Consider the following 14,204-nt stretch of genomic DNA (forward strand, 5'->3'; position numbering starts at 1 on the left):
TTGATTTACTAATTTTACAAATATTTTTGAGCAGTTACTATCTACCAAGTACATAGTTAGTATGTGTAAGTTTTTCCTTCCAAAATTCTCAAGGGCCAGATTTGCCTTGAGCTTCATTTTTCTTTTTTAAGATTTTATTTATTTATTTATTTGACAGACAGAGATCACAAGTAGGCAGAGAGGCAGGCAGAGAGAGAGAGGAGGAAGCAGACTCCCCGCCGAGCAGAGAGTCCGATGTGGGGCTCGATCCCAGGACCCTGGGATCATGATCTGAGCCGAAGGCAGAGGCTTTAACCTACTGAGCCACCTAGGCACCCTTGAGCTTCATTTTTTAAAATATATTTTTTTTTATATTTGAGTATAGTTGAAACAATGTGATATTATTTTCAGGTGTACAGCATAGTGATTCAACTTCTGTTTATGTTATGCTCTCTCATTGTAAGTATAGCTGCCATCTGTTCCCATTAATGCGATTATAATATCATTGACTATATTCTCAATGCTGTGCCTTTTAGTCCCATAATTTATTCATTCCATAATGAAATCCTATATCTCCACTTCCCTTCACCCATTTTGCCCACTCCTGCACCCTCCTTCCTTCTGACAACATTGGTTTTTTTCCCTCTGTATCTATAGATCTGATTCTGCTTTTTGTTTATTTATTCATTTGTCTTGTTTTTTAGATTCCACATATGAGTGAAATCATATAGCATTTGACTTTCTCAGTCTGACTTATTTTACTTAGCATCATACCTTCCCATATCTACCCATGTTGTTACAAATGGAAAGAGCTCACTCCTTTTTTAATGGCAGCATAATATTCCATCGTCTATGTGTACCACATCTTCCTTACCCATTTGTCTATGGGTGGACTCCATGTTTATTGCAGCATGAGTTACAGTAGCCAAGATACAAAGCAACCTAAGTGTGCACTGAGCTTCATTTGGCTCCCATCATACTTGGTGTAAGTCTAAGAAGGTATATTTAAGGTCTTTATTTCTACTGGGGAAACTTGGCCATTGTCCCTCCCTGCTGAAGATAGCTTAGAGATTTCTATTTCAGTTGCCGTGTTTTATTCCATTTTTTTTTTGTGCAATTCCTACCAAGCAAAATTGATGTAAGATAAAAAGTAAATTTTGCTTCATAGATTTTTCTTACTAATTTAGTATGTGAAGCCATTTATTAGAGATCACTTTGGTGTTCTTATTTTTTTTCCTGACCCACATTCTATTAATTATGATTTTTTGAAATCGACTGTAAATAACATTCACGTTGTGATAGCCCTTCCTCCCTCCCTCCCTTCCTTCCTTCTTCCCTTCCTTCCTTCCTTCTTTCCTTCCTTCCTTCCTGAGAAAGACAGAAAGAGAGAGTGTGTGAGTGGCGGCAGAGGGAGAGTGAGAGAATCTCAAGCAGGCTCCACGCTCAGCACGGAACCTGACGTATGGCTTTATTTCATGACCCTGAGACTGTGACCTGATTCAAAATCAATAGTTGGGCACTTAACTGACTGAGCCATCCATGTGCCCCACATCTTGATAGTACTGATGCTAAATTTACCAGTTACATGATGTGATATAATGCTGCATGTATTTTATTAACTGTGCAAATTCATGTGGTGCTTTCCTAATAGATATTTAAGAGACCGCATAGTTTATCATCTAGCTACGGCCTAAGACTTAAGTGCTAGGCTGTCACTGTTCCTTAGTTTCTTCACCCAAGATAAACAGATATCATCCTCACAAAAAGATGGCCCACCAAATATATTATGCATTAAGTTTTATAGCAATAAAATAACTTAAAAAATAAGTTAAATTCTTATGTATTTTGTGGGTTCTTATATTTTATATAAATTAATATATATTATATATATTATTAATAACATGTTAATATATATTAACAACACATGCTAATATGTTATATGTAATATATAATAATATAATATGTAATGAAATATATAAAATATATATGAAATCAGTTTTTGGGTTAAAAAATAATATATCACAAAAATATCTGGAAAATATGGAAGAGAGAGAAAAACATTTTAGAACCCTTACATGATGTTCACTGTCATCATTTACATAGCTTCTTTAGTATTTTTCCATGCTTTTATTTTTACAGAATTAAAATCATTGGGTATATCTAATTCTGTATCCTGAATGTAAAACTTTAATTTTGAATCTTGCTTTTTAAAAAACAAAACAAAACAAAACAAAAAAAACTTAGGAGCATGCACTTTTTTTTTTTTTTTTTTCAGATTCTACCTTACAGAAGCTCTTAATATTGAAGATCCCTATGTGATAAAATGTTATTTGCCTACTTTTGTTAGGTGTCAAAGGGACCTTTGAGTAAAAGCTCTGGAAGTTTGGCTACTCCTGTTTGGTCAGCATTAGAAAAGTTCAATCATTCCTTGGTGTATGCTGAGAAAATGCTTTTCCTTGGCATATTGAATCAAACTCCTGAAAAACCTATGGGATTCTCTCCCTAGAACACACAGAGGTGAAGTTTCTCCCTCCCCCACTCTCTTACCCACTCTGTCAGTTCTGCTGCCAACTCCTGCATAATATAGTCAAATTATGTGTTAGAAATTCAACCCTGGTTTCCTGGGTGATGGTACAATGCCACTACTTAGTATTCCTAGTCACATAGCTACAATTCCATCACGCTCTTAATCTATATATATCTTCATGTTCGAGAAGCAGACTTTTCCAATGAGGCATGTATTAAGAGTTTAAATGTACAGAGTGAGAAAACATAGGACCTTCTTGTGCTCAGCCATGATGCAGGACATTTTTTTACCAAGATTTTGAGAAATCACCATATGGACTAACACGTTTTGGATTCGGGGATTTCTATAGTATATCTTTTCCAGTTCACTTCTGCAAGCAGAATATTTTATGTTCTCTCGTAGACTATTGGATGCCTAAACTTTGAATTTGTACCTTTTTAAAAAGCTTGGGTTTTCAAAACAAGAGATGAATTTTTCTCTGTGGAGTTGCACAACCAAGATGTACCCTTAAATTTTGATGATATAGTATTGAGGTTCTTTATTTCTGAAGTGGCTTCCAATGATCCACACAAAAATGTCATGAATTGCAGCGTTTCTTCTTCAAAATGGCGAGGTTTGTGTGATTTAGACCAGGGAATTCTAGCTCTTTTTAATTAAAATTATCTTTAATAAGTTACTATTTAATAAGCCCATATTAATTATGTGCTTATACAGATAAGAGATTTAAAGTGATGGCAAATTTGAAATTAAGGGTTTTTTGGTGATGTGTATTTTCTGTATTGGTTTGTTTTTCTTTCTTTCTTTTCTTTTTTTTTTTTTTTTTGGACCATAATATCAAAGCCCTGTGTTCCTTAAATTTTAAATCTGCCATATTTTAAATGTGTTACCTTGGTCCAATTATTTTTCTGATCGTTTGTTCCCACATTAGGAAAAAAATGGAAATAATCTCACAGACTATTATGTAGATGAAATTCTGTATGAAAAAGTATAAAGCCCTTCAGAAATATGTATTACTTCTATATTTTTAATGATTACAGATTATTTGGGAGCCAAAGTGTTACCCTCTTATTCTTTTCTCTCCTCCTGAGTAGCTTTGCACTGATTTCTTGGATTTTTTGTATCGTGCAAACCTCTTTTCTCACATATCAGATTGAAATGTCTTGGGAAATTGTGGTATTTACTTATATGTGTACACTGCGTACATTCAAATGTTAGTCTGGAGAATACAAAGAAACTATGTATTTATATTCATCTAAGGATACTGATACTCTTTTTTGTGTATGTGTCTCTTTTTTTTCCCCATAGATCTTAAAAATCATCAGCAGAACTGTGCTGAGCAACAGACATCCTAAGAGGGGATTTCTTTCACCTCTATAATGAAGAAAAGCAGGAGTGTCATGGCAGTGACGGCTGATGATGTAAGTTCCAAAAATCAGAGTTGCTCGATTCTACCCACTTTCTGTCTGCTCCATGAAGAAGTTGCTTCATAATTTTATCCAAAGGGTGGGCAAGGTTGTTGAACACCACCACTTTGTCACTAGTTGTTTTAGTGACCCAGGCATTGCCAGCACCTGGACCCATATTTCTGCACGGTAGACTGCAGGAACACTGTCCTCTCTGCCCTTGGAGAGGGCTCAGGTTGAAGTTTATGGTTTTATTCACAAAACCGCCAACTCTCTCTGATGGATGCTCACATTCTAGCTCTTAGAAACTTCTCTTTCTATACTGCCTGCCTTATCAGTTCCCCGGTGACTTTCTTCCCTGTCTTCACCCAGGGACAGCTAATCCTTGAGAGTCACCTCATATGGTGGGATCTTTGACAACTGCTCGTACGAAGCTTGTGATGTACACGTCCTGTAGGTCTTGGCTACTCAAGGGTGATCCTTAGGGCACCAGCATTAGCATTGCCTAGGTGTTTATTAGAAATGCAGAATCTTAGGCTACATCTTAGTCCTACAAATCAGACTGCATTATAACAAGATCCCAGGGTGGCTTGATATATGTATTCTTTTAGAAACTCTGTGCCAGGTCATTTGAAGAAGTCTGTAAACTCACCATCTCCTAGCTTCGTATCTTGCACAGCCGAGATTAATTATCTCCTTTGCTTTCAGTTGACCAGTCCCCCATTAGTGTGTCTTTAATTGTCTAGTTTTTACTCAGTTTCTGTTTGTAATTGAACTAAAAATCCTATGCCACCAATCTGATGTGCAGAAGGGAGGGAGGGAGGGAGGGAGGAAAAAGAAGTAATTTTCCTTGCTTTCTGTGATAACTCATCTTGTTGTTAAGCTCCTGGTTCTGCAGATGGGGAAAAGCTGGGAGGAACTTGAACTTGACAATTAATGTAAAATTCTGCCTTTTGGGTAAATGCTCTGTCTTTCAGGATTTCTCCCAGTTCTTACTCCTTCCCTTTACATGGCATTGGTTGAAAGGACTTAACATTAATTAACATTATAGTAATAGATGTGTGGTATTGTCCTTATCTTGTATTGTCCCCTTTCCACTAGCATCTACTGTTGTTCAGTGGAAGAACAGCTCATTTCCCCAGATCTTTGGTTGTCTAGTCTCTCTCCTTGTTCTAGTGTTGCTTCGGCATGTCACAGTACCAGGTGGTGACTGCTGTCACTGTGAGCAGTGCACCTTCTTATTGTGCTGTGAGTTTGACCTTCTCTCCCACTGCCTGGACTCTTCACCTGACCTCTCAGTGGGGGATTCTGGTTGCTTAAAAGCTTTGCTTTCTGTCTAGTCCTTACCTTTGGTCTGCTCACTGCAAGGATTTCTGGTCCCTTTGCCTCATGCTGAGACAGATCTCTTAGCAAGAAAGCTGAGGCTAAATCTTAGGTTCTTTCTGTGTCCCTGTAGGTGCTTGTGGGAACTTCTTGGAGCCACAAGTCCACAGAGAGACTTAGCTATGCTATGAGGCTCTTGACCTCCAAAACACATCCCTTTGCCATTGCCATTTCTACTCTTGATTAGTTTTCTAGTGTGATCCCTGTGACATTTCCTTTCTTTATTTTCCCCTTCTCTACTCCCTGACCACAAGGAAACTTCCCTTAACTCACACTTTGAGTTCTCAGTACCCATGGTAAAAAGAGATGTTCATATTTTCATGTTCTGCTCTGGACATCTAAAGGGAAACTTCTGTGATTTAGAAATAATTTTTCTTTAAAAAAAGGAAAAAAAAGCTTAGGATTGTCTCTTAATACTATCTATATAGTGTGTGCCACAAGATTCTATTTTTTTTTTTTTGAAGAATAAGCAAAACATTCTGTCTATAAAAGATGGACACTGATTCTTTCTTTTTCATTGGATCCTTATCATAATAATCCTGATCTTTCCATAAGGCAATTTGTTGTCACAATCAAGGAACAAGAGATAGGGATCATTGCATATAAGAAAGAATGTGAAAAAAGAAAACCACATTCGAAGACTATTAAAACTACCAGAGTGGATAATTGTTACCTAGATTTGCCCTGTCCAACATGGTAGCCATTAGGCTCATGCGACTCTTAAATACCCATCTGAATGGAGATGTGTTCTAAGTGTAAAAATAGATCTTGGATTGTGAATATATAGTAGTACAAAGAGAAAAGAATGTAAAGTATATTATTAAAAATTTTTGACATAGATTACATTTTGAAATGACAATATTTTGGATATGCTAGTATAAGTAAAATATACTATTAAAAGTAATTTTACCTGTCTGTACCTTTAAATAATGTAACATGTCAACTATATTCATATTTTTTAAAAAGTGATGTCACCTGATCCTTCTTTACTTTTTTAATGTGGCTATGAGAAAATTTGAAATTTCATTTAGTACCTTTGGCTCCCATTTGTGGCTTGCACATTATTTCTAGTGGAGAGTGATGACCTGGAACTTTTCCCAGTGCACCTTGACTCATCGAGTGCAGTGCGGAAGCTTATACTTACTGTTAGACACACTATCTCCTCCCTCACAACAAGAACAACTTAGCAGATTTTACAGTTTATATACCATACTCTTGAAGTAAGTTTTCACCCTTAAGTCAGAAGGATTTTATCATATTTCCACTTATTTTAATTCAGCAGACATTTATTTAGTGATTTAAATATTCACTTAATATTAATTTAGCACCTGTTATCTTCCAAACACTGGTTAGGTTCTAGAGACTCAATAGATAGTGTTCGTGTCCCTTTGAAGCTTATATTCCAGAGAGGAGGGGAAAAAACACATAGCTAGATTATAAAATGATTGCAAGTATGATAAGGTCTGTACAGAAAAATGAAGTTGGTCAGCAGGTAAAGAATGGTTGGATAGTGAGAATAGAGTGTTTAGGGAGGGATAACGTGGGGAGATGGCATACAGACAGAGAGGACATATGCGTAGTGAGGGAGTGAGCCCTCTGAAGAGGGAAGAGCCTGCCTGCCTTCCTTCCTTCTTCCTTCCTTCTTCCTTCCTTCCTTCCTTCCTTCCTTCCTTCTTTCTTTCAGAGAAGAACATTTCTGGCAAAGGGAATGACATATGCAAAGGCTTCTACCACATGTAAGACACTATGTTTAGCTTTGTCAGAATAAGCAAATGGCTAACTGTGACCACTGTGTTTGCATACAGTTATTTGCAGTACACAAATACCTTCAGTAGGAGACTTAATGTAATGAATGACATAGGAACAGTATGCATTAACTACTTTGCCTTTGGGAACTAAGTCCCAGAAGTGAGGGGCAAATTCAGCACTATTCAGGTACCAAACTCAAGCAATTAATTATGACTGTGTAGGGATTACAGAATAACTTAAAGAGGTGGGACTTGCTGGGTTGGGTAGGAATTGAAAAGGAGAAAATGGCTAAAGAGAGTAGGAAAGAAGGACCAGGGAATATGTGTGTGGGTGACATACACACACAGAAAGAGAGAGGGGCTGATTTTATATATAAAATACATTATTTACCTCTGGACAACTACTCATAACTGATGGTGATTGCCTGTGATAAAACTGAGTTTTTCAAAGACAGAGTTGCTTTTGTTATTGTCTCATCGAACATCATGACATTTAATCTTTATAGAGTCCCTGAGTGTCACTTGATGCTTTCCATAATTTCCATCTCCAGTTTTATAAGGTTTGAAGAGCCTGTGGTCCAGATTGAATTGTACCCAATAGACACACTAGAAGTCCTTGGAAATACCCAATCCCATTTCCTCACCAGGAGTTTAATCAGAATTCAAGAGTTGGAGCAAACTCCAAAAATGACTGGGAGAGACTTAACAAAGGCAAAATAAAGCAACAGCAACAAATCTGAAACTACTTAGGCACTGATATACCTCAGCTGTGCATTTCAGTGGTCCTAACTGAGTCAGTTTTGATATGGGGTTAGGACTGAGTCCCTCTGGTATCCCCTGACCTTCCTCCCTTCAGACTCTTTCCACTTAGATGCAGGGTTTCACACTAGCTTCTCCTTTGTGATAACCTTCTGGAATTATATTGGCAAACATACCAATTTTTAAACAAACAGCTTTCCAGGAGCATGAGGATAATCCCAAACTGGGTTGTATCCCTCGGGATTATAGAGATATAGGGTGAATTTGGGGTGGCAGGATACATTTTAAAATTTGTGATTTCTAGAAGTAGCATTCAAATTAATGTTCCTTTTCTCCAGATCTTTGATCTGGTGAGTGGTGTAGTCAGCCAGGATCATGCTAGTTAAAATAGGAATGTAAGTCTAAGCTCTCAAATTCAGTGATTGAGAACTGAGTGAATTAGGTTGGTCCCTTGAGGATGTTAGCAATTTTGGGGGGAGAGCTATATAGATTATGAATATGACAGAGAGCCTGAGGTAATTATGAATAACTCTACATGGGTTAGAGAGTGTTTGTAAAACAATATTAGTATTCCCAGTGTTTAACTTAATTTCTAGAAAGCCACTCCATTATGTTCTTTTGTGGCAATGCACTTTCACGGGGTCTTTTAAAACGAATTCTTTCAATTCAAAGAATGACTTCAAATTTGTTAATTCAAGCCTCTTGTCAAATCAGTGTGGGAGATATTTTGTGGTAGGTGTGATTTTGTTACTTTTCAAAAAGCAAATACCAAATAAGCACCCATTTAGTTCCTCTACTACAGTTAAACCTTTTGATAATACTTCTTTTTTCTAAAAGAGAAAAATATCCAAAAACTTTATTAAGGAGACTATAGTGGTTAGGGGTTTTACAAAATGATATCCTTATTTCTGTTCTCTGGTATCAAGTCTCTTACATAGGAGGTGAACTTTATACTTATGATTTGTTTTCCAGATAATCAGTACTTTCTTTTTTTTTTTTTTAAAGATTTTATTTATTCATTTGACAGACAGAGATCACAAGTAGGCAGAGAGAGGCAGGCAGAGAGAGAGAGGAGGAAGCAGGCTCCCCACGGAGCAGAGAGCCCGATGTGGGGCTCGATCCCAGGACACTGGGATCATGACCTGAGCCGAAGGCAGAGGCTTTAACCCACTGAGCCACCCAGGCGCCCCTAATCAGTACTTTCTTTACATGAATATTTGGAAGTAGTCTGACTTATAATCATGAGTTCTGGCTTTTAGTTTGTTTTTGAATCTCTTCCGGAAGACTTTGTATATTCTGTTTCATTAACTTGTCTTTACGTCTTTTTTCTCAAAAGACTTACATATACCGAACTTTCCCCTCAGCTTCTTATTTGTAAAACACACACACACACACACACACACACACACACATGCTGACTAAGTGCTAGGCCTACAGCAGATTTAAAATAATAACCAGTTAGTAAATAGTGAAACACTGGACACATTCCAGAATGTTTTAACCTAATTCTGGAAAATTACAGATTGTTTTGTCTTCTTGTTATTGAATTGTCATCCTACTAAATTTCATATGAATGGTATTCTTGTCAAGCCCAAGGTAATGTGATGATATCCCATTTCAGGTAGGAAGAGTGGGGCCCCTGAAAATTGTCAGGCCTATTCATGCCCATATTTCCTTCATCAAAATGTGGTCTTGTGTGAATCAGATAAGCATAAATCACTAGAGTATAGGTTTCTGTGTGAATAGATACTGGGCTTCCTTTTGCTGTTGTATCCTTAAGTAGCACAATGCAAAACCATCATAGATTTGTTGCACAGAGCCAGCTAGAGCCTGAAACTTAACTTGATTGTTCTTGTATGAACTAGGGTAGGCATGGGTGGAGTGGGAGACAGAGAACTTTTGTTTGTTTAAACCTTCAGAGGTCTAGTCCCAGGTTCTCCTAAGTCTTTTCTGAGACTAGCAGGAAGGACCAGTCTTTTTAGGGCCACAGAATGGATTTCAGGTGAGACACAGTGGCCTGGGGATAGGACTTCCTTTATTCTGGGTTAGATAAGAGTAGAGAGTGACAGTTACATCTTTTGAACTCCATGTTGCTCTCCATGGGTATTTGCTGTGCTATGACATTTTCTATCTTAGAACTTATAGAAGTGGTACCCAGGCCATGGCTCATTTGGGCCTCTCACTCCCAGCACTACCAAGAGCCATAGTCACTAAGAGATTTAGGAGAAATGAACAACTCTTGCCAGTGGTTATACTACAATGTCTTTATCTTCTCACAAGTATTTCGTTCCTGTCAGCATTAGGGATGTACTGAACACATGTAGCTCGGTTCAAGGCTGGATAAAGTGTGCTCTTCTTTTTCTGAGCTCTTACATAATTTTACCAAAAAAAAAAAAAAAAAAGGAAAGGAAGAAAAAGAAACTTCAACTCTGAGAAGATCTTTCATGGAAACAGGGATATTTAATTATCCATTATTATCAACATCTTTCTGTCCTAAGATAAAAATATTTTTACCTTAAAACACTAAGCAAGAAAGTATATACCTCAGCTAATATAGTTTTTCCCCATGTTTCAGAATGATAACATTGATTTCCCAAACATATGTTCAATTATAAGCTTTCATTTTAGCAAGTTAAAAAAAAAAAGGAGAAAGAAGGGGAAAAAAAGAAAGAAAGACAAGTTGAAAAAAGAAAGAAGCTAGAAAGCCCTCTAACCCACATGCTGTAACTGGTAACCTGTAATGGGGACCCTGAAAATCACCAAGAATTCTGAAATCTCAGAATTAGCCAACCCGCCCACTTCTTGTCTTTTCTCAAGGTTTTGACGTCAGTATTAGATTCTGGTTGTACGATCATGAATCTGGACTTTATGATGGATGACTTGATTATTTGGATTCTTATTTCACATCATCTGAAACATTTGAATCTCATTTTCGTTTTCTTTTCTTTTTTTTCCCCCCACTGTGGTTCCTCCAGAATGTTAAAGATTATTTGGAATGTAGCTTGAGTAAATCCTACAGTTCTTCGAGTAACACACTTGGGATTGACCTCTGGAGAGGGAGAAGGTGTTGCTCAGGGAACTTACAGTTACCACCACTGTCCCAAAGACAGAGTGAGAGAGCGAGGACTCCCGAGGGAGATGGCATTTCCAGACCGACCACGCTGCCTTTGACGACACTTCCAAGCATCGCTATTACAACTGTAAGCCAGGAGTGGTGAGTAGTTTTATAATTAAGTGTCAATTCTAAGTTTTACTTTCTGATTATTCCAACATAATTTCCTGTTACTAAAATGTTTGTTATTTGTGGACTAAGGTTATTAACATTTAGAGAATTTGTTTTCCTTTGGGTGCAGTGGAGATATATTCAGCCTGGTTAAGATTGGGAAGGATCCTATTGTGGGGGGAATGAGATACATTTTTATTAAGGTCAAGGGAAAACAAAACGACTGCCTATGATCTTTTTTTTTTTTTTTTTTAAGTAACCATTCAATGTGCATCAATATGTTTGCATTTAGAAAAGCACAATCTTAGGAGAGTACCTAAAGGAATTATATGTGTATATATGACAGGAGATATTCTTACTTCTTTGCTCCACATAGAATTATTCCTAGCTTCTTCTTATCACAATACCACTTTACTAATCTCAGTTTGTGATTATGTATGAAATAAAACACTTTATTATAAATCAAAAGAGGAATGAAAATTATACTGTGAGAGACGCTTGGACTGTATTTGCCGAGTCTATACTTGTAAAAAGAGGCTATTTTAATCTAGGGTTGAGAAGTTAATCAAGTACATACAATCTCATAACTGTAGTTAAAATTGCACTGTGATGCTACTTCAAATGTGTGTTTTATCATCTATTTAATAATCTACGTTTTCTTTTTCTTTTTCTTTTTTTTCCTCTACGTAATTTTCAAATATCTTCCACAAATGGCCTGCTTACCTAACATGGAGTTTTATCATTAAAATGAAAAATATTTTCTCTGTATTTTATACAATTTTAAATTGTAAAAATATGGTGCCTTTTTTGTTTAAATCACTTATTAAGGAGAAGGACTAAATGTGTTCACTCATTAAAATCTGATTTTTATGGTGTGCCATACATCCTTGCTACCCGCTGAGCTCTGCAGTGCTGGTGAGTAGCCCAATATATACCCACTGAATAATGCAGGGCATTTTTTAGTTGGTGGTTTTCAAATACACTCAGCATTAGATCACTGAGACTCTAGCTATTCTAGTTATTGGCATGAAATGGTTCATCAGACAGTCTGGATGCGATAGAGAAGCATGGTAACACATTGTAGGGAGAATGGGTTAAAAACCCGAGAAGCCCTGACTTCTCCTCTTGAGCTGAATTAACATTAGAATAGTCATAGCCAATCACTGGGAACTAAAATGGGCATATCACTCCCAGATCGCTTACTCAATTGCATAGCTTCTGTAATTAGTCTTGGTTATGCTTCTGCAGAATTGCAGATTTGGAGTTGTAAAGAATTCCACAGATTTATTTTTCAGCAAGTTGGCACTGGTACAGTTGTACCAGTTGTTACAATATTGAAATGCTTTCATACCAGTTGGTGAATGTATGCTTTCCTGAGTTCTCTGATTGCCCCTTGTACCATCCCAGACTCTTTCCCAGAAGTAAATTGCTCACAACTAAAGAAGTGATGACTGCTATGGGGTTGGGGGGTGGGGGGGTGTTCTGGTTTTGGCCAGTGTTGATAATATACTCTTTAGAATAACAATCTAGATAAAATGTACCTTGCAAATTTTGAGTTTATTTAACTCAAGGACACCTTGAGAGCTGTGGCAATTGTCCTTCCTGTAGAAGTATCAGATCCCGACTGACATTTGGGACATGCTTGTCTATATCTCTCAGTTGGGGGTATTATTCTGTGCAGAGACAGTAATGACACTCAGCTCATGGGCTATTGTGAAGGTTAAATATGGTAATTTCTATAAGGTACCTATATTAGTAAAAAGCACATGTCAACTTATCAACAAATAATTTCTCTTCTCTTGAGCATTATCCAGTAAAGCCTTTTGAAAACTAGAAACCATGTCTCAAGTATCAGTGGCCTCATGCTGGGTGTCCATAGTTCAGATTGAAATGGAGGGTTTAGCCATTATCCAGAGAGTTTATGTTGTGCCATTGGTAATACTACACATTAGTAATTCATTCATAACATGTTTTTCATTTCAATTACCTGGATTCTTAATATATGAAAGAGTATCAATCATTGATTCTACATTTATTTTTAAATATAGATAACTAAAAGCATTTCTGTATATTCCTTAAAAATGCTATCGCTGGAGTATTGATAGCTATAGACTGACAGAATTGCTGGCTGAGGAATCTGATTGAAAGACATTCGATTAGAAGTGGGGAAGTAGAGCTCCGACTGTCATTATTGCCATCAACTTGATGCAAGAAAACAGATGTGAAAGATACAGCCTATGACCATATGTGAGAAAGAACTATACTAACCACTTAGAGTACTGAGAATATGGAATCAACCTCCATGTCTAACCTAGGGGGGTGAGCAAACTTTCTGTGAAAGGCCAAAGAGTAAATATGTTCGGCTTTGTGGGCTTTGCAGTCTCTATCCTGAATATTCAACCCTGCTGTGGTAGTGTGAAAGTCGCTGTAGATAATGCATAATAAATAAATGTAGCTGTGTCCCTGTAACACTTTATTTACATATATAGGTAGTGGGCTAGATTTGGGGGGCCAGTCAGTTTGGTGACTCCTGATCTAGACTGAAAAATATCTCTGGGACATGACTCCTGCTCTGATAATTGCTTTGACAGTGACAACTGGGCGAAACTGATCTTGAATTCCTGGTTGGTGTGATAAATGAGCCATAGGTATAGGGCTGTGTGCTAGAGATGAGATTTTTAAAGCTAGGGAAGGACTTTGAGTGAGTGCAATTGAAAGGTGGTGCCCAGCGTATAGAAGGTTAAACAGAAAACCACTACTATAAATTTAGCCCTTGTTTGGGGAGAGCACATTAATGACAGGAGCTGGCCATCATTGCATGGAATATAAGAAGAGTGATTTAAATTACCACAGAGAAAGAATGAGTTAGAAAGGACCTGTGTCTAGCTGGGAAGACATCCTTCCTTTTACTTATTGGGTAAGTTTCATTCTTCCACAGAAACCCAAATGAATAAACAGTGAAGAGATAGTACCTACTTTTCAGAATTGTGAAGACAATTAAAGATAATGTGTGCAGTGCGTAGAACGTAGTAACCAGCGCTTGGTGATTATTTTGATGTTGTTCCATTATTATTGTTGATGTTGTTGTTATGTATAGACTGAGCTGCCAGAATCATTCATTTTCTACTGTTGGGAATTCTGGGGGAACTTCGCCACCTGAGTTATTGGAATCAATTTGGAAA

General features: G+C 37.2%; 1 protein-coding gene across 1 annotated transcript in view; it reads left to right on the forward strand.

Moving 5' to 3' along the window:
* The first annotated feature begins 3,824 nt into the window (after positions 1–3,824).
* Positions 3,825–14,204, forward strand: part of PDE4B (phosphodiesterase 4B) — a 441,524-nt gene continuing 431,144 nt past the window's right edge. Inside the window, exons 1-2 of the mRNA XM_032870016.1 lie at positions 3,825–3,924; positions 10,775–11,013. Of these exons, the coding sequence (XP_032725907.1) occupies positions 3,883–3,924; positions 10,775–11,013 (281 nt within the window). The 5' untranslated portion in view covers positions 3,825–3,882. The remainder of the gene's footprint in view (positions 3,925–10,774; positions 11,014–14,204) is intronic.

The sequence above is a fragment of the Lontra canadensis genome, unplaced genomic scaffold, assembly GCF_010015895.1.
Source record: "Lontra canadensis isolate GAN:19392208 unplaced genomic scaffold, GSC_riverotter_1.0 scaffold40, whole genome shotgun sequence".
NCBI classification, from domain to species: Eukaryota; Metazoa; Chordata; class Mammalia; order Carnivora; family Mustelidae; genus Lontra; species Lontra canadensis.